Genomic DNA, 21,335 nt, shown 5'->3' on the forward strand with positions numbered 1-21,335 from the left:
GCTTATACCTTCGGGTATAACAAGCGTTAATTATGTATGTATGATGTTATTAAATAAAACTTACAGCGGGCGCAGCGTTGATTACGACGGAAATGAACAAAATTACGTACAAAACCTTCATTTTCTATTTGTAGCTAATATTGAGCTGAAAATAAATATAACTAAGTAAGTGTTTCATGAAATGAGCAGTGATAGCCGAGTGGCATAAGTTGACACCTCCCAACCACCTTCGAACCCGAAGCAACACACCAATGACTTTTCGAAGTTATGTGTGTGTTAGAAATAATTATCACATGCTCCAACGGTGAAGGAAAACGTCGTGAGGAAACCTTGCATGCCTAAAAATTTGTTTAATACTTACATTTATTGAGGGCATGCTAAGTCCCCAACCCGCACTTGGGCAGCGTGGTGGAGTCAAGGCCTAACCCCTCCCGTCATTAACGGAGGAGACCCTTGCCCAGCAGTGGGACAGTAATGGGTTACCTACATTTATTTATTAAGTGTTTCATGTTTCTTTATACTCTCGTATTATCCCCCGGTACCTGTTATCTATATATGAGTTTAAACGCTATTGAATAGATAAACTACCGCTAAATGTAGCTCAGAAACTGGCGGTAAGAATTGCTCTCGTGTCGCGGGGACTTTTACAAACACATAAACAACGGATACGAAGGACAACCAGACTTGAAACAATTATTAAAATTTGTGGATCGCACAAGCATATAGTCCGTGTGGAAATCGAATCCACGACCTCCCAACGCACTAACGCGTGGTGACCACCTTAACCACTGCACCACGGAGTATATAGGTAGGTATATCTTTTTAACCCGTCACTGCTAGTCAAAGGTCTCCTCCCGAACGAGGGAGAGGTTAGGCCTTGAGTCCACGCTGGCCAAGGGGGGCGGGTTGAGGACTTTGCCCTCAAGAAAAGTGTAGCTACATCATCAGCCTAGCCTTTCTACCAACTATGTCGGAGTCGGCTTTCAATCTCGCCGGATGCAGCTGAATACCAGTATTTTACATGGAGCGACTGCCTATCGGACCTCCACAACCCAGTTAAGGTTTATAACACGATACCTCTCGGTAAGACGGGTTGTCAGACTTTCAAGCTTCTGACTGTTAACGACACGCAAATTAAATTATACTTACAATATTTTTTTCAGAATATTTCTTTCACCTTTAACAAAGTTATTCACAACCAATAACTAGTTTTATTTTTATTACTTCAATCCAAAACTATAACACTTTATTGAGGAAAATAATAATCATAAAAATATACTGACATTATAAACCTTTTGGTTTTCGATAAGAATACATACATACATAGGTACATACATACAAACGTACATAGCAACATGCCTGTAGTACTCGAATAGTAGACACTGGGGTAGAGGTGTATGAAATACAGTCACGTTTCGCCATTAACAATGTTAGTACCATGTAATAGGGGGCGAGCCTATTGCTATATACCGGGCACGTTATCAAACTCCGGACTGCTGTTGTTAACTATATAAAAAGTCTGATATAAATAGATTTTTTTAAATCAACTCCCGCACTATAAATTGCTCTAGTGTCGTGAGGACTTTTACAAACATACAAACAACGGACACAAAGTAATAATTATTCCGTGTCGGAAATGAACCCACGACCAATGACCGATGCAATAGCAGTGGCATGGCGACCTTAACCACTGCGCCACAGAGGCAGCCAATACAAATTCTTAATAGTTCTGGACGCGGTAATCGAACCTGAGACCTCGTGATACAACAGACACTACAGCGCCACAGAGACATGAATAGAAGTAGAAAAAACAACTAAATTGAAACCACTGCATCCGTTCGGGAGTTAAGATGCCACAGACAGACAGACAGACAGACACGTCAAACTTATTAACACCCGTCTTTTTGCGGTGGGGGGTTAAAAATAAAACAAATAAATAATAAAAAACATATTATATTTATATAATACATGTTATATACAAAATTATTTATTTATTCAACTGTCATTTCGCTTCTTCCGATTTCTCTTGATACTGGATAACACCTCTTTCAATAAGTTCTGGTATTTCAACTGCTAACCATGGCCCGAGCTGAGGACAAAAAGGGATATTAATAGCTTTCCCACTGTAGAGCTCGTGGCTTAGTTAACGACAGCCACGCGGATCGATCTCTGAGGTTAAGCCACGCTTGCCGAGGTTGTCCTGTGGATGGGTGACCGTCTTACACATATCGAGTTCCTCCGTGTTTCGGAAGGCACGTTAAATTGTGTGTCCCGACTGTTATTTTCGAAGATCTTTGACAGTCTTTAACAGTAGTCAGAAGCTTGAAAGTCGAAGTCGAATTGCTCTTGTGTGGTGAGGACTTTTACAAACATACAAACAACATACACAAAGTAGAACCAGACCCGAAACAATTATTTGTGGATCGCACAAAAATTGCTCCGTGGGAATCGTACCCACGACCTCCCGACGCAATGCTATCGGCGTGGCGACCTAAACCACTGCGCCACGGAGGCGTATTCTTTCATTATATGGCTTAAAAAGGTCTATAGACTTGAAATACTAGTTAAAGTATACTTACACCTAATGCCATAGCATGGGCAATACCGAATCTGGGCACATTCCTTGCCCAGAGTGGCTTGAAGTGATCAGTGAGACAGATCTTGCCGCCGCGGTACATCTTAGCTGTTTTACCATCTAACCCTGGTAGAGCCAGTTCTGGAGCTGTTGTTGGGTATGTTACTGGAATCTGAAAATATTATGGGCATATTAGAAATTATGTTCGAGAGATTGGGCGCATTAAATAGTGATGACACACACATAGATCTTTGTAAACATCTCACTCTTGTTATAACCAAAGGCAAAGATGAATGAAATATATCTACATTTAGTCATTATCAATGTAAGTCATTTACCTAAAAACTTATTTAGTTAGGCCCTTCAAAATATTACTAAACTTCGGATAAATGCGTTAAAATTGCTTATGTAGTCGGCCTGGTCTAGTACCAAAACCGTTAATTTTAAAAGCTTTATGTATCATAATATATCTCAGTCCCAATAAGTCTTAATTTAAGTTAAATGGTACCAACATGTTGGCAACAATCTAACACATACAGTTGGAGAACCGTGTGCTAAACACCCTGCATAAATAAGAAAAAATCAAAAGCACTTTGCCCAACCGGGGAATCAACCCAAGACTACATGATCAGTAGTCAAACTTATACAGTCTTCTAGTAGTGATAATCATGCAACATCAATATTTACTATAATACTTATACTAATGATGTCCAACTTACGTCAAACTCTAAGTCAAACTCGTACTTCAACAGGTTGTGGACGTACCAACACTTGCCAAACCACTTGGTGCCGGTCTTGTCTGATTCTAAACGGAACCAGTCATTGTCAGCTGCTTTATTGTTCTGGACATACTGGAATAAGAAACAAAAACATACATACATAAGATAATACCTTGTTTCCATAGATGTAAGTAGAGACCTAAGAACTCCACTTGGTCCCTACGATCCTTACAAACTTCCCTTGCTTCATTTAAATCCATACATCTTGTCAGACAAAGAATTTAAATTATTAATTTTCCTTTATTTACTCTATGGCTATGTTAATTATACCAGAGATAACAGGTTTTTGGACAGTTGGAAGAAAATACAATGCTGTTTTCTTTATGATAGACCATGCCTGAGAATGCATTTGTGTTTAGTGGACATTTATTGTTAACACAAAGTACAACCGGATTAATTTGTAACTTTTACTTGTGTAGCTAACATTTATTATGTTATTCCAAAGTATAAAATATTGGGACCAGATAATCTGGGTCAATTTCATTCAAAGATAAGACCCTATTGTTTAGGATAAATTAAAACTAGGCTCGCATTCCAAAGTTATTACGACTTGTAACCTCATTATAAACCTATTAACTACTAATTATAATGAGGTATGTTGAGTAAGAAGTGAAAGTTTAAATTATAAACAAACAAAGCATTCTTTTAGCAAAATATATAATTTAATTTCAAAAAAGAAAAAAGTTGAGCATTGCGTGGATTATGCTAATCAATCATTGACAATACGGAAGTATTTTTTTTTACCTTGATCAGCGCTTGGTATTCTTCTTTCAGCCTATTCACCCATAGCTCTTTGTCTCTCGGCCCAGCTTTAGTTTGAAGCAAGGGTATGCTGCTCAAAGTCTTCCTTGTGCTTTCGTCAACCATTTTAGCGATGCTTTTAGTTATTATTTCATGTTATTTATGAAAAACCTCGGGAAATATGCCCCTGGTGTACGTGTGTACAAGTTTACGTCAAATGTCAATATGTCATCATTCTAATGTCAACGTGACGTAGAGGAAATAGGCGTGCATATTGTCTTATCTAGTCGACTATTCATTTTTACTGTATACTGTTTAATATTTTTTATGCGGTCAAAAATATCTTCCACCTGGAAAAAAAACCTTCCACATACATAAATACCGTCAATATTACTTTAATAATAAAAATTCTAAGTAGAACAAAATAGCCACACATATTAACATACAATAATTAAAGCTCCTCTAGATAAATCACTTTCAGACTGATTAGTAGCTTTTACGTTATTTTATTTTTATAAGCAAAAACTCTTTACATTCATCATTAGTTTAGAAAAATGTAATTGACCAGACGATTAAAATTACTTTAAATGATTTTACATAAGAAGACTTCTGCAGCGGGTACATCACTACAACTATCAAATCAATCAAATTTTGCAAATTTTGACTTGTTGTTGATAATCTTTTATCAATAAAAGAATAATCGTAATTTTCTAAATCAATTTATTGATTTAAAATATAGAGACACTGAAGTGTGCTAAAATATAATTAGAGGAATTTAGACATTATCGAGTGCAAAATATCTTATTAAATAAAACGTAAGTAATGGTAACATATTTTTTACGATAGTTTTTATTATTTTTCCTATTCACTGACGCCTGTATTTACTATTATGTACTTGTATTGATATTTTTATATCAGATAGCACACATACAATAGAAACATTACATTATAAGAGTCTTCTTAAACCGATCAATATTTATTATCTACAATTTTATTCCTGTACTTTTGCCCATTTTTAACACGTCGGTTTCTAAGAAAACAAAGCAAAATAAATAGTATTTATTGACCCCCGGTTTCTGAGGTACATTTAACGTTGTGCATTAAATGTAGCGTTTTTTTTATATGAGTTTTGACACTATTGAATAGATAAACTACTGCCAAATGTACTCAGAAACCAGGGGTTAGTGACTTGATCAAGTGACTAAATACATACTTTAAGGAGATTATCCTAGACCCTTATGTAAAAACATAATGACATAGGGAACATTAGATATCTAATTAACAGCTGTTAACTAATTTTTTTGTTTGCCTGCTGTTTCACCCTGTTATATTGCACCAACATAATAAAAAGGAAAACATTGTTGTATTTTTTACGCCTCTGCCTACACACTACCTACTGCCTACCACACTTTCAGGTGTTAAATGTGTGATGATATTGTACCTGCATATAATTCTTTTATTACAGTTTCACCATGGGTTCTGAACAGTCTTCAGTGCCTCCTAAGAAGCAAGCACAAAGAGCTCCACCAGTGAGAAGAGGACACACTATTGCCGTATCTAATTTACCTGGTGAGAAAACCTTTCTTTGTATTAGCTAACTGTTAAGCTATTTTCTCATACTTCACTACTATTAGAGAGCCTTAACATGCCCAGTTTTTTTAGGTTGTTACTAGCTGACCTGGCAAACTTTGTTTTGCCATATAAAAAAAATTGTGTCACTTAGGTGTATGAAAAATAGATGTTGGCCGATTCTCAGACCTAGTGAATATGCTCACAAAATTTCATGAGAATCGGTCAAGCCGTTTCGGAGGAGTATGGCAACGAAAACTGTGCCGCAAGAATTTTATATATAAGATTAACAATTTTGTGTAACTCCAAAACAAAAGTAGGTGTATCAAACAGGCCATGATTGTGTTACTGATGCTGTAAATCAAGATTTTTATACACTTCTGTCAGTAGTAAATTGTTCAAACGGTAAAGGAAAACTTTGTGATGCAACCTTGCATGCCTCAGAGTTCTTTAGAACAGTTCTTAATCCCCAACCTTAGGGTGATGGACTCAAGGCTTAACCTCTCCCTCATTTTGAGAGGAAACCCTTAACCAGCACTGGGACATTAGTGGGTTAAATTAATTCATTTTCATATAATTGCTATTAGTTTTATCCTATACTACTATTTGATGATAATTTCATGTTGTATGTTTATTTCAGAAACATCAAGAGCAACAGACCCTACTGCCAGTGGTAATAATTCTCCAGGCACCAGTATATGTTCAGATTCAGAGCTGCCGTACATATCTTATACAGTTGATCGACCTATTGGAGGTATGAGAGAGATAACATAAGGAGTGCATGATTGAATGTAAATTAATATGGATTACACAATAATAATAGTATACAAAATAAAATATAAAAAAATAATAAATTTAACCCATTAATGTCCCACTGCTGGGCAAGGGTCTCCTCCCGTAATGAGGGAGGGGTTAGGCCTTGAGTCCACCACGCTGGCCAAGTGCAGGTTGGGGACTTTGCATGCCTTCAATAAATGTATTAAACAAATTTTAGGCATGCAGGGTTTCATCATGACATTTTATGAAGGCATAATTTTTTTCTCATTCTGAGAGGAAACCCTTGCCAAACATACAGTAATAATTTGGCTGACTATTATACAAGACTAGCTGACCCGCGCAACTTCGCTTGCGTCACATAAGAGAATCATAATTTTCCTCGTTTTTGTAACATTTTTCACTGGTACTCTGCTCCTATTGGTCGTAGCGTGATGATATATAGCCTATAGCCTTCCTCGATAAATGGGCTATCTATTACACTGAAAGAATTTTTCAAATCGGAAGAGTAGTTTATGAGATTATTGCGTTCAAACAAACAAACAAACTCTTCAGCTTTATAATATTAGTATAGATTATTTATAATTTATAAAAGGTATTTTAACTAAACTAAGTTATATTAATATACATGTAAACTGTAAAAAAAAGAGTGTGCTATGCGTCAAAGTACTCCTCCACATCACTGTCTACCAGGAACATCCCTAGAATGATGGCAGCTTTGCCACATTGTATGGCAATGCTGATATTAATGATTTTATTATATATTAGCCTTTACCCGCGACTTCGTCCGCCACCTGAATTTTCCCATGGGAATGCATCATTTTCCCGGGGTAAAAAGTAGCCTATGTCCTTTCTTTGGGTATCAAAATATCTCCATACCAAATTTCATGCAAATTGGTTCAGTAGTTTAGGCATGATTGAGTAACAGACAGACAAAGTTACTTTCACATTTATAATATTACTAGCTGACCCGCGCAACTTCGCTTGCGTCACATAAGAGAGAATGGGTCAGAATTTTCCACGTTTTTGTAATACTTTTTATTGTTACTCTGCTCCTATTGATCGTAGCGTGATGATATAAAATATTTTTTTCTTTCTCGAAAAATATTCTTAACATTATTTATATTTTATATCTCTTAATATAACGAAGTCACGCTAAGGCATATCCGCCATTAAAACAGTTGCCATGACAACGGAATTTTGTGAATTTAATGTCATTATTATATTATATTGATTATTCGCGACTTCGTTCGCCACCTGCATTTTCCCGGGAAATGCGTCATTTTCCCGGGGTAAAAAGTAGCCTATGTCCTTTCTCGGGTATCAAAATATCTCCATACGAAATTTCATGCAAATTGGTTCAGTAGTTTAGGCGTGATTGAGTAGCAGACAGACAGACAGACAGACAGAGTTACTTTCGCATTTATAATATTAGTATGGATATTAGTATGGATAAGCTAAAAACTTTAAATTACTCCACAAAGAAAGTTGATGATGTAATTAATCAACTGACGAAATTCGGCAGTGGTCTAGTACGAAAAGTCTATTGAGAGCAGCCTGAAACAAAAGCTTATTTCTTTTACAGATTCCCCTAAAACGTCAGCTAAAAACCAAAGAACTACGGACAACAAGAAGTCCTTGCTACAACGAAGACAGTTAAGTTTACAAGCAAGAAAGACTAAACGCAGCCGGGACATTGTCGTTGTAAAACAACCTACTGACGAACAACTTGATGAAGATATACAGAGATTACAGGTATATGTGACTGACGTGACTGCCTCCATGGCGCAGTGGTTAAGGTCACCACGCCGCTACCTCTCATTGCGTTGAGAGGTCGTGGGTCGTCGTGTCGTCCCCGCGAATCTTAGTGCGGGAGTTGTCTTTTTAAAAATAACTAAAAAAAAAATACATACAAACATACATACATACATGCAAACATACATTTTTTTTTAACACTATTCCCGCTCTCCACTATTGCTCTGGTGTCGCGGGGACTTTTACAAACATACAAACAACGGACACAAAGTACAACCAGACCCGAAACAACTATTTGTGAATCGCACAAAGATCAGTTCCGTGTGAGAATCGAACCCTCGACCTCCCGACACAATGGTAGCGGCTTGGCGACCACCTTAACCGCTGCGCTACGGAAGCCGACAAACATACATAAAATCACGCCTTTTTCCAATAGGGGTTGTCAGAGACCAAAGAACGTCACTTGGTACGATCCTTACAAACGTCCCTTGCTTCATTCACATGCATACATGTTGTTATACAGGACCGCCGGTTACGAGTAGCACCCGACCTTTTTGCAAGACATCACTAATATGATCTGTGTATGTCTTTCTAGGACCTCCCCTCCCGGCGTTTCTATTTACAGCTTCTATTGTGAAATTAACATATATTTTGTTTTTTTCAGGAAATACCAACATTCTTGCCAATAATGAGAGGAACCTTAGGACTACCTGGTGCCCGAGACCCTGAAGTTTTAGAAGGTACCTATATACTTTATCACTTGTTCTAACGGTGAAGGAAAACATCGTGATGCAACCTTGCATACCTGAGAGTTGTTTAACACAGTTCTTGAAGAACTTCATTCATTCATCTGAGGCGCTCATAGCCAGTTGTGCTCACCGGTCGGTATACGATCTGTGGGTTAAGCAACCGTTGGTGCGGTCATTCTATAGATGAGTGAGGTATTTTGAACTGAGCGTCTCCGTGCTTCGGAGGGCACGTAAAAGTCGGTCCCGGTTGTTGTCTACTAAGATAACAGTCGTTAAGCCATGTCAAAGGCCTTTCGGGCGGCTTGAACAACTTTGACACTAGGTTGACCACTAATCATACGATAGATAGATAGATAGATAGATTGAAGAAATTCCTTGGACTCAAGGCTCAACTTTCTTAGAAGACCTTTGCCCAGCAGTGGGACATTAATGGGTTAAATTTATTTATTGCTTCAGGTCTGGACTACCGGCCCTGGGTTCGCGTGACCACTCGTCTACAAGCCCACCTCGCTGCCTGCGCTCACCCGCTAGCAGCCGATGAGATCTCACTAGCTACTAAGATAAAAGAGGTATATCTGTCTATTTATATAAAACTCAAAGGTGACTGACTGACTGACAGATCTATTTAGCGTACAGCCCAAACCACTGGACGGATCGAGCTGAAATTTAGCATGCAGGTACATCTTATAAGGCATCCGCTAAGAAAGGTCTTTGATAAACTCCACCCCTAAGGGGATCAAATAGGTGATGAAAGTCTATATGAAACTTTGTCAATTTTAAACCGATCGGGCTAAGGCTTTGCATGCAAAAAACTAGTATAGCGTAGGTATCCCCTAAGAAAGGATTTTAATAAATTCCATTCCTAAGGGGATGAAAGTTTGTATGAAAATTCTGCCCTAAGAGTAAGCAAACTACGCTGACGCAGTCGCGGGCAAAAGCTAGTCTGTTTACTTATATAGGTAGATACAGATCTATATACTTGTAGATACATATCTACGTAAAACTTTAATATTCTATTAAAAAATATAAATATCCGAGATCCTATTATCCGGATATAAGGCCCGGGTAAACTTACCTGCAATCACCTGTACAGACTTCAGACTACTGAGAACAAAAAAATAAATGAAAATGTGTTTTCTTTTCAGGCCGATACTGAAATATCACGCCTCTACTCTCAAATGGTGGACAAGCAGAGAGCGAACGCTCGCCACGCGGAGCGATTAGCGCGCGTCCATGAAGTATCACATCAATTGTCGAGATGTAACTCGTTATTACATCAGGTTTGTAAATATTAGGTCGGGGAAAAAGTCTTTTCGCATTATAGTATGTATGAACTTGTAATAAAATCTTTTTTCTACACAAAGAAGCTCGATATTTGGATACCTCACGAGCTCACTGACAGAAACCGAACTTCCGTGTCTCGGAGAGGATCGAAGGTCGGTCCTGCGCCTGACCTCTCACTGGTCGTGTCGGTTATCCGTCCCACCAAACTATGAGAGTGATGGAATAGAGAGTGTACTTGTGTATTGTGCACACACTTGGATACTTTAAACAAAATCCTGCACTAATGGCTAATTTCAATGAAACTGACCGCCGTACCCGTATATCGGCTAGGAGGACATTATGTATGAACTTGTAATAAAATCTTTACTCTACACAAAAATGCTCGATATTTGGGTACCTCACGAGCTCACTGAAAGAAACCTAATGAACCGTGTACTCATTTGTGATTCTTGAAGTCTAAGAGATTTTATTACAAGTTCATATAAGATGGTCACCCATCTACAGATCAACCTCGGCAAGCGTAGCTTAACCTCAGAGATCGATCCGCGCGGCTGTTGTTAACTAAGCCACGAGCTCCTCTTTACCACTGCGACAAAGTTGCAATTGATAACTTTTATTAAATTGATTTAATTTTCAGACACTACAAGATATAGAAGAATTGAACGCTTTACTTCCAGAAGACAAACGTCTAGAACCATTTGTATGGAACATCGAAGAAGAACATTGAAACTGTATATAAATAAAATTATTACTAACCCTCTTATTCATATAAATACTAGCTGACCCGGCAAAAGTGATTTTGTAATATGTATGAAAAAAAATGACACTTAGAGGTATGAAAAATACATGTTGGCCGATTCTCAGACCTACTGAATACGCATTTCAAATTTGGTAAAAATCGGTCAAGCCGTTTCGGAGGAGTATGGCATCGAAAACTGTGACGCGAGAATTTTATATATTAGATATGAAGTTATGAAGGGCTTGTAAAGTGTTTTGTTTCTTTCACTCCTTAGCGAAATGAAAAAGAGAAATCATATTATTGTAGTTTTTTTTAACTAAAATAGGTTTATAGTATGAATAAGAGGGTCAGCTTATAAACGGGCTATATAATCGAGATTCTAATAAATCACGTAAAATTTAATGACGTTCGAAATGTAGTAACTGATTTCTTTTGCCGGCAAAAATGCATTTTTATCGTATGGTTAGTGGTCAACCTAGTGTCAAAGTTGTTCAAGTCCGAAGGCCTTTGACGTGGCTTAACGACTGTTATCTTATTGATAACAACCGGGACCGACTTTTTACGTGCCCTCTGAAGCACGGAGACGCCCAGTTCATATCCATTTGGCGACAGTTTGCAGTCTTATGCTTCATCTTAGCTATAGATAAATGTAGATATTATTATATTATATAATCACTAGCAATAAATATTAACTTATAATCGATCTCTTATGTATTTAATAAAGTTAATTGTATAAAAAAATCTGGTGTTTTATTTTTTCCAAAGAAATGTTGGCGCCAATTAGGCCAGTTGCAAAATTACATTTGCGCCAAGGTTTGTTAACTCACAGATCGTTTACCGACTGGTGAGCACAACTGGCTATGGGTGCCTCAAATATGAGATTCATACGCAAAATTACGTCTTTTTCCCATAGGAGCAGAGACCAGTTTTCATTAAAACTATGTGTTAATTATTATTTATAGGTAGGTACTAGCTTTTACCCGCGACAAAACGTAGCCTATGTCCTTCCTCGGGTATCAAAATATCTTCATACCAAATTTCATGCAAATTGGTTCAGTAGTTTAGGCGTGATTGAGTAACAAACAGAGTTACTTTCGCATTTATATTAGTATGGATTATATAATTTTCCCACGAGTCTAGACAAATGAATGACTATTTTTATGATGAAATTGACAAAAACACACATACATACACAAAAAATCAACGTAAGTATTTTGGTAGAATAATTTAAAAATAACAAATTAATTTAATTAAAAATAACAAACAGTATTTATGAATCATTATGCAGTTTATTTGCTTTTATAATTTTAAATAACTGCATTTAAAATGTTGCGCAATGTGAGTCGCTGTTCGCTATACCTACATATACCGTTCGTCTATTGGCGAATCGGTATATTTCCTACATCTCTATTTACACCTTCGGGTAAAACAATAAATAAAATAAAAATCAGTTTATTGCCTTATATCTTTACATAAATTTACAATTAATCAGTGGCCCCACACTAGGCATAGCCTGTCCTGTGGGTGCCATTTTGCACTGTGTTGTGGAGGTCAGATAAGCAGTCGCTCCATGTAAAATACTGGTATTCAGCTGCATCCGGTGAGACTGGAAGCCGACTCCAACATAGTTGGTAGAAAGACTGAGCTGAAGCTGCATGTAGGTAAATCTAGAATAAGTTTTATTGGTTGCCAGATTCAGGCTGATAATTTCATAATCAATCACAGAATCAGAGTTTTGGTCGAGACTGTAAGTAGGAATGAGCAAAAAAAACGTCGTAGCATCGTGGCTTAGTAAAAATAAGTATGTTAACATTCCGGGACAGCAAAGTAAAATTACGGGACACGGGACAACACGCGAAATTCCGGGACAATCCCGGCCACCTGGCAACCATAGTTTTACCCCGGGAAATCTTTTAACGTAAACGAATTCACGGACAAAAGTATTCAGCGGAGATTTTCCACGTGCCTCTACGTTATTGCGTGCGGTAATTAGGTAATAAATAATTTTAGTATCCTACTAGTTTTTGTTCAAGTCTAGATTTTTTTAGGACTCATATTTATAACCTGTAATGAATGACCTTTAGTGAACTAAGCTAAAAACTATAGGTCAAGTGCGAGTTGGCTCTTGTTAAAGAGATCAGTAGCTCGATTCTCTACCACTATCGACTACCGACAACCGGCTAGCTATCGAGAGATTTTACAAGAAAATCTATTTAGCGCCTCTACCGGGCTCCGTAAGAACAATTTTGGCAGTACATTTTAAAAGTCAGCAGTGACAGCCGATTGGTACACGTTGACACCTCCCACGCAAGCAGTCGCAGGTTCGAACCCGAGGCAACACACTAATGACTTTTCGAAGTTATGTGTGTATTAGAAATAATTATCACATGCTCCGACGGTGAAGAAAAACATCGTGAGGAAACCTTTCATGTCTAAAATTTGTTTAATTCATTTATTGAGGGCATGCAAAATCCCAACCCGCACTTGGCCAGCGTGGTGGACTCAAGGCCTAACCCCTTCTTCATTACGGGAGGAGACCCTTGCCCAGCAGTGGGACATTAATGGGTTAATTTTTTTTTTATTTTAAACGTCAAACTCTCGATACTCATTTGTACTACATACTAAACAGAATTGCGCTACTGCCGTTACAGGTACCTACCTATATTCATTTATACATACACATGTACATACATACATAATATCACGCCTTTTTCCTATAGAGGTAGACTGTGACCAAAGAACGTCACAAACTTCCCTTGCTTCATTCACATACATACATGTTGTCATACAGGACCGCCGGTTACGAGTACTACGATATTAATTCATTTAATTATTCATACAAACTTTTTAACCCTAAAATTAAAATAAATCTCAAAAGAAACAAAACAAAAACATAAACACTGACCTTGTGACGTCATGGTACTGCATCTCTTTCTAACAAATGTAATAAGAAAAGGACAGAGTATTTCTAGAATATTTAGGCTATATACTGTTCTAGAATTCAATGAGAACTTAAAATAATTATATAATTATTTTGACAATTATTTTTGTTTCATGTTTTTGCCCGTGAGCTTGTTAGCGTAAAACTATTTTTGGCGATAAAAAGTATGTAGGTATCTTATGTACAAGTTACATACATACAAACATACTTAAACATAAAATTACGCCTTTTTCCCATAGAGGTAGGCAGAGACCAAAGAACGTCACTTGGTACGATCCTTACAAACCTCCCTTGCTTCATTCACATACATACATGTTGTCATACAAGACCGCCGGTTACGAGTACTACGCACCTGACCTTTTTGCTTGACCTCATCCAAGTTATACTTAATTAATTGTCTACTTATGACTACTAGTGGTGCCCGCGACTTCGTCCGCGTGGGCTTAGCTTCCCGTTTTAACAACATTTTTATTCCTCTTCCACTTTTAAGGGAAGGAATTCCCAAAATTCCTCCTTTCGTGCTTCTCTACACTCTTCATACGAAATTGTAAGTTTCTACGCTCAGTAGTCAATTAGTAACATAAGAGATTACCTATATACCTACCCGTATATTGATTGATTGATAAATCTATACTAATATTATAATTATAAAGCTGTAGAGTTTGTTTGTTTGAACGCTCTAATCTCAGGAACTACTGGTCCAATTTGAAAAATATTTCAGTATTAGATAGCCCATTTATCGAGGAAGGTTATAGGCTATATATCACCACGCTATGACCAATAGGAGGAGAGTACCAGTACAAAATGTTACGAAAACGGGGAAAATTTTAACCCATTCTGTCTCATGTGACGCAAGCGAAGTTGCGCGGGTCAGCTAGTAATATAGATTTTTGTAATACCTATAGGCTATAAGTGTTGCATAATAAAACTTCTACCTTTGTAAGTAATTCTAAGGTTTCTGTGTAAAAACAAAAAAAAATCTATTTTTAACCCAGCACTTCAGGAATTTAGCTGACGTCAAAGAAAAGGTAGAGGTATTTTATTTTTACTAAACTAAAATATAAAACCAGTTTACCCAAAAATATAGCCGTGATTCCCCCGTGCTTATGGAAACAATTTCCCCAATGGTCGTAATTAATGTCGTCCTGGCCGATTTCGGCTACGGCAGCCAGTTACCTTAAAACCAGCCAACTGTGCAGGACTTTGTTTATAGTGTCCAAGTGTGTGCACAATACACAGGTACACTCTCCATTCCTTCCCTCTCATAACGCGGTGACGAATAACCGACACGACCAGTGAGAGGTCAGGCGCAGGACCGACGACTTTACGTGCTCTCCGAGGCACGGAAGTCTATGACCTCAACTTCCTAATTCCGGGCAATCTCTAAGTTTTTTTTAATAGAAAACTCTGGAAAGACTTTTTGACTGGACCCGAGATTCGAACCCAAGACCTCATGCGCGGCAGTCGCATACACTACCGACCGCGCCACAGAGGCAGCCAGGCCATCCACAATCTAACGTGTCTCCGAAACATGTAAAAAATCGGGAAGCATAAAATGGTCACCAATCCACAGACCAACCTCAGTAAGCGTAGCCTAGTACCTGAGAGATCGATCCTAGTGACTACTGTTACTTAGCCACGTACTCCTCTTACAATTTACTGGCACAACCACTGCTCTACCACGTTACTCTCGTCAAAGGATATATTGTTACCAATGTCATAAAAATATTTCGAGTAAGGGAACCTGTTGTACCTAGGCCGGTTTTTTAGAAATATATTTTTTATTGTGATTTGACGTGCAGCACACAAATCATATTTGCATATTTTGAAATGTCAATTATTTGGGTACTCACCAAAAAAATATCAGAAATGTATATTTAATATTTACATAATATTTTTAAATTTTAAAAAAAATGGGAAATGTGGCCAAGGTACAACATACCCTATGTACCTAGGCCAGTAGTACGTTGTACCTAGGACACTTTGAAATTTGGGGGTAATTTAAGCAAATTATCAAGTTTTGTTAACTAAAATAGTTTTATTTGATTTATTACAGTACACAGTATTATTACAGTATACAGTATTTAACTAAACATTTTAAAAATTGTCAAATGATCAAAATTTAGAAATGATAAAAATTAAAATAATATTCATAGCTTTTTTTACGCTTTTCAAACAAAATATTTAAACGAAAACAACTAACTTTGGCCACCGTTTCGTTACATCACATCGCTGCGCCTGCTAAACTCCATATGTGTATTTTGATGTTAAAAAAAATGAATCTTGTGTCCCAAATAAAAAAAAAAGTTTTCCAAAATCTCACAAAAGACACATGTGGAACTTGAACACGGCGCAGCGACGATATCACATAATATAATATGGCAAATCAATATACCTATATAGCATAGCAAAAGAAAACAAAATATTGAAACAACTAGCTGACCCGCGCAACTTCCCTTGCGTCACATAAGAAAGAATGGGTCATAATTTTCCCCGTTTTTGTAACATTTTTTACTGTTACTCTGCTCCTATTGGTCATAGCGCGATGATATATAGCCTATAGCCTTCCTCGATAAATGGGCTATCTAAAACTGAAAGAATTTTTCAAATCGGACCAGTAGTACCTGAGATTAGCGCGTTCAAACAAACAAACAAACAAACGAACTCTTCAGCTTTATAATATTAGTATATGTAGATTAGTATAGATTATCTTTACCTATGTATATATAAATTATTATTTCTCTCTTAAATTTTAATCAGTCATTTGGACTAGCTTTTATAAAAACACTATCAATAATGTAGATTTATTATTCAGCCTTAAGCATTTAGTAGAAATCCCAGTACTTCTGTATCTCTGGAACATAATAAATTTCTCTGTTCTTGTTAACTTTTTGCGGGGTTTTAATCTCCTCTTTTTCAGGCCATTTCCAGTTTTTAAGTGATTTTTGCATCGATTTCTGATATAATAAAGATATTTAATTAGGAATATTATTACGTAAATGTGAAATAATTTAATAAAACATTCTCCTGGCCAAAGTATAACATCCAGGTTGTACCTTGGCCACTGGCCAAGGTACAGCTGATCGACAGTGACCGAGGTACAACACTACTCCAACTTCACTAAAACGGTGATTTTATATAGTTTAGAATTTAAGTATCTCGTAAGTTTTTTATTGTGTTGAGACTTGTAAAATCAAAGAACCGATAGCATATAACAGTTAAGTGACTATTAGAAAACTTTTAAAACTATTAGACTTCAAAATATATTAGAAATACTTACTTTTTCACACAAAAAAGTTTCAGCGTCGATAACACCAAACACCGGCTTAATGGCGGTATGCGACTAACTGCACATTGAATAGTCTGTAGTGACGTATCAAATGCCGTAAACAGTAGAATTTAGTATCACGCGAATATTTGAAAACGAGCCCAGTGGCCTAGGTACACATAGTGCCAAGGTACAACAGGTTCCCCTATTTTTTTTAAACTTTACCTGAGTTTATTTAAATCTTTCATTCATAATGTCTAATTATTGAGTAATAAATATAACAATGCATTATTTATAAGCTTGAACAACACAATTTTCCAGTCGCAAACAATATCAAACGAAAACTCTTCAAGTAAAAATATTAATAAAAACAAATTAATGTCCTACTGCTGGGCAAGGGTCTCCTCCCGTAATGAGGGAGGGGCTAGGCCTTGAGTCCACCACGCTCCCAAGTTCGGTTTAGGAACTTTACATACCTTCAAGAACTGTTCAAAAGAATCCTCAATTATCCAATGTTGCATCACGAAGCGATTTTTACAAAAAATAAATACATATTTAACTGTAAAATTAACCCAAAATAATACCATTACAGGTAAATTTTACCACCAAATTATACAATTACATTACTAAAGTTGTTTTTTATTAGAAATAAACCATATTACGAAAGGAATGAGAATTACTGCAACCGTTTAGCAATGGCGGAGTTGCAACGCTACCCGGCCAGTTGGTAATACAACGTACAGCCGAGCGAACGCGCTGTGGTTTTAAAAAAATATTTTTTATCTGTGTTTTTCGGCAGTAAATAATCGTGAGTATTTTTTTTATATATTTTTATGATCGATAAATAAATAAATTGGTGATTTATTATAATAATTTATGGCTATTTCAAATAGGTACATAACGTTTGCGAAATAAAGGATGTTTTGAATTCGAAATAAAATATGATTTTAAATACATACTTCTTAGACTTGTATAAAATTGGCATAATGTGTGACTGAAATAAAAAAAATATTACTTTTAAAATAAAAAAACTTTCATATTATATGTGATTAAATTTATAATAATTCAATTTAAATTACTCGACAATTACATAAAAAAAGTAAGTACTATGTATTGAAAAGTAATTTGCAAAAAGTGCAGCGAATTTTTTTTTTCGTTATTTGTCCTAAAAAATATTTTCGTGGACAAAATTTAAACTACATATGAATATACTGTCTATTTTACTCTATTATATGCTGAAATTGTTATCTACTTTAAACATTTTTTAATAAACTACAAAAAATATCATATTTTCAAAAACATTGAGTTACCCAAATACACTACTACTTATATTATTTTTATTTCTGTAAAAATACCGTATAACTGTAGTGTAAATTGCAATAATCCTTTGCAACATTTATTAGTAAAGCAATAAAAACCTTTGAGTTGAACTTTGAGCGGATACCTATTACAAAACCTAGGTATTACGAATAGGTCATATTTACGAGGCGCTCATGTAGCGGCTCGCTACATACAGCGACATCTACTAGGACCAGCGCAACCAACCACCACGCGCAGTGTGACTGACGTCACAAGTCCTAGATCGCGCTATCGAAGTTTGCACGGCAACTGACTATATATACAAGTTCCCGACTACAACAGTTGGGCAGCCTAGGCCCACCAGGCATGATCACCTCGCCTGGTCGGAGGATCCTCCCTTTGTGTTGGAGGAACACGATCACCTCGTTCCTCCACACTCATAGCCAGTTGCGCTCACCGGTCGGTAAACGATCTGTGGGTAATACAACCCTTAGCGCGGACGTTATGTAGATGGGTGACCACCAGTAGTAATTGAACTGACCGTCTCCCTACTTTTCAGAGGTTTTCTACTAAGATAACAGTCGTCAAGCCATATCAAAGGTCTTGTAGCTTAAACAACTTTGACACTAGGTTGACCACTAACCATACGATAAACATATACATACTTAAAATCACGCCTTTTCATGGGTAGACAGAGACTAAAGAACGTCACTTGGTACGATCCTTACAAACTTCCCTTGCTTCATTCACATACATACATGTTGTCATACAGGACCGCCGGTTACGATTTAGTTACTACATACATACATACATACATAATAACATACCTTTTACCCATAGGGGCAAGCAGTGAGTAATTCTACATTTTTAATTAGTTTTATAATTAAAATGTCAGCTCAAATATTATCAAGCTCAACATAATATTGCCAAATGAAGAAACGTTTCTTAACAAGACGACAAACTAAAATTATTTTATTTGCAACTTGAAGATTGCTGTGCGATTAGCACTGCAAGAGTCTTTGTTCTGAAACCGGTTTTAATAATGAAACTGCAATAGGTATACTACTAACGTAATCTACACCAATATTATAAAGCTGAAGAGTTTGTTTGTTTGAACGCGCTAATCTCAGGTACTACTGGTCCGATCTGAAATTCTTTCAGTGTTAGATAGCCCATTTATCGAGGAAGGCTATAGGCTATATATCATCACGCTACGACCAACAGGAGCAGACTGCCAGTAAAAAAACGGGAAAAAATTTGACCCATTCTCTCTTAAGTGACGCAAGCGAAGTTGCGCGGGTCAGTTATACATAATATCACGCCTGTTATACCCGAAGGTCTGGGCAGAGGTGTATGAAATACATTTTTGTTTTTCGTTATCAACAATCAATGTTAGTCCCATATACTAACATGGTACTCATTATCAGTCAAGCCTTTCTTCCAAATATGTTGGAGTCGGCTTCCAGTCTCACCGGGTGCAGCTGAATACCAGTATTTTACATGGATCGACTGTCTATCGGATCTCCACAACCCAGTTGGCTTATAACACGACTAGCTGACCCGCGCAACTTTGCTTGCGTCACGTAAGAAAGAACGGGTCAAATATTTCCCCGTTTTCGTAACATTTTTTATTGGTACTTTGCTCCTATTGGTCGTAGCGTGATGATATATAGCCTATAACCTCCCTCGATAAATGGGTTATCAAACACTGAAAGAATTTTTCAAATCGGATCAGTAGTTCCTGAGATTAGCGCGTTCAAACAAACAAACAAACAAACAAACAAACTCTTCAGCTTTATAATATTAGTATAGATACCGCAAGTTACATGGGACTAAAACATATAAATAACGAAACATAGATTGCCGTTGTTTACACGTTTAAAAAAAACGTTTGTTGTTTATAAAAATAAACAAAAATACTCTTATTACTTAAATACTTAGTTCTCAGAAAAGATTACAGAACGAATGACGCAATTCACGCTTGACTGGTTTTGTTTAAAGATGTCACAAGTCTTTAGTCTAATTATGACTAATCTTATTTAAAACATTTGAATAGAATTAGATATATTAAGAAATCTAGGGCGAAAGTTTTATACTTTGTTTTTTTGTAGTGTGTGTGTGTTTGTGTGTGTGTGTGTGTGTGTGTGTGTGTGTGTGTATGTGTGTGTGTTTCTGACACTATTACAGTATAGACATACATAATTTCGTGGCTTAGTAAATAACAGCCGAGCGGATCGATCTCTAAAGTTTAGCTACGCTTGCTTAGGTTGTTCTGTGGATGGGTGACCGTATTGTAGATACTGGGTTCCTTCGTTTCGGAAGGCGCGTTAAATTGGGTGTGTATTATTGAAAATCTTAGACAATCGTTACCAGTAATCAGAAGCTTGAAAGTCTGACAACCGGTCTTACCGAGGGGTATCGTGTTATACAGTCGCTACATGTAAAATACTGGTACTCAGCTGCATCCAGTTAGACGGGAAGCCGACTCCAACATTGTTGGAAGAAAAGCTGGCCTGATGATGTATATGTCGGACACTATAACATAAAGTATATACAGAGGTGTAAGAAATACACCCCAGTTCCACCATTAACAATGTTAGTCCCGTGTAATAGGGGACGAGCCTATTGCTTTATACCGGGCACATAGCACTTTGTCCGACCCAGGAATCGATCCCAGACTCTAAGGCAGTTAAAATGCTCACGTGTAAGTTCTTTTCATTAATCCATACTAATATTATAAATGCGAAAGTCTGTCTGTCTGTCTGTCTGTCTGTCTACGGAACCAATTTGCATGAAATTTGGTATGGAGATACTTTGATACCCGAGAAAGGACATAGGCTATATCATCACGCTACGACTAAA

The 21,335-nt window shown here is 36.9% G+C and overlaps 3 protein-coding genes across 4 annotated transcripts in view; 2 read left to right on the top strand and 1 right to left on the bottom strand.

Annotated features, from left to right (window-relative positions):
• Positions 1 to 1,937: 1,937 nt before the first annotated feature.
• Positions 1,938 to 4,319, bottom strand: Ufc1 (Ubiquitin-fold modifier conjugating enzyme 1). The gene is made up of 4 exons (XM_076132592.1): positions 4,099 to 4,319; positions 3,295 to 3,426; positions 2,580 to 2,747; positions 1,938 to 2,089 (listed from the first exon to the last, which is right to left on the bottom strand). Exons 1-4 carry the CDS (start codon positions 4,219 to 4,221, stop codon positions 2,003 to 2,005), a joined length of 510 nt encoding a protein of 169 aa, XP_075988707.1. The 5' UTR covers positions 4,222 to 4,319; the 3' UTR covers positions 1,938 to 2,002.
• Positions 4,320 to 4,727: 408 nt separating this feature from the next.
• Positions 4,728 to 11,698, top strand: BORCS5 (BLOC-1 related complex subunit 5). Of its 2 annotated transcripts, none has more exons than XM_076132609.1 (8): positions 4,728 to 4,910; positions 5,561 to 5,664; positions 6,305 to 6,418; positions 8,024 to 8,193; positions 8,858 to 8,933; positions 9,399 to 9,511; positions 10,088 to 10,222; positions 10,864 to 11,698. In XM_076132609.1, exons 2-8 carry the CDS (start codon positions 5,568 to 5,570, stop codon positions 10,951 to 10,953), a joined length of 795 nt encoding a protein of 264 aa, XP_075988724.1. In that variant the 5' UTR covers positions 4,728 to 4,910; positions 5,561 to 5,567; the 3' UTR covers positions 10,954 to 11,698. The 2 variants fall into 2 exon arrangements, with proteins under 2 accessions (XP_075988724.1, XP_075988725.1); XM_076132610.1 differs by lacking the exon at positions 4,728 to 4,910 and adding an exon at positions 5,156 to 5,176.
• Positions 11,699 to 17,826: 6,128 nt separating this feature from the next.
• LOC142984864 (putative fatty acyl-CoA reductase CG5065) overlaps positions 17,827 to 21,335 on the top strand; it is a 35,845-nt gene continuing 32,336 nt past the window's right edge. The window contains exon 1 of the mRNA XM_076132722.1: positions 17,827 to 17,982. The gene's annotated coding sequence lies outside the window, so the exon portion shown is untranslated. The remainder of the gene's footprint in view (positions 17,983 to 21,335) is intronic.

This window comes from Anticarsia gemmatalis, chromosome 28, assembly GCF_050436995.1.
Source record: "Anticarsia gemmatalis isolate Benzon Research Colony breed Stoneville strain chromosome 28, ilAntGemm2 primary, whole genome shotgun sequence".
Classification (NCBI taxonomy): domain Eukaryota; kingdom Metazoa; phylum Arthropoda; class Insecta; order Lepidoptera; family Erebidae; genus Anticarsia; species Anticarsia gemmatalis.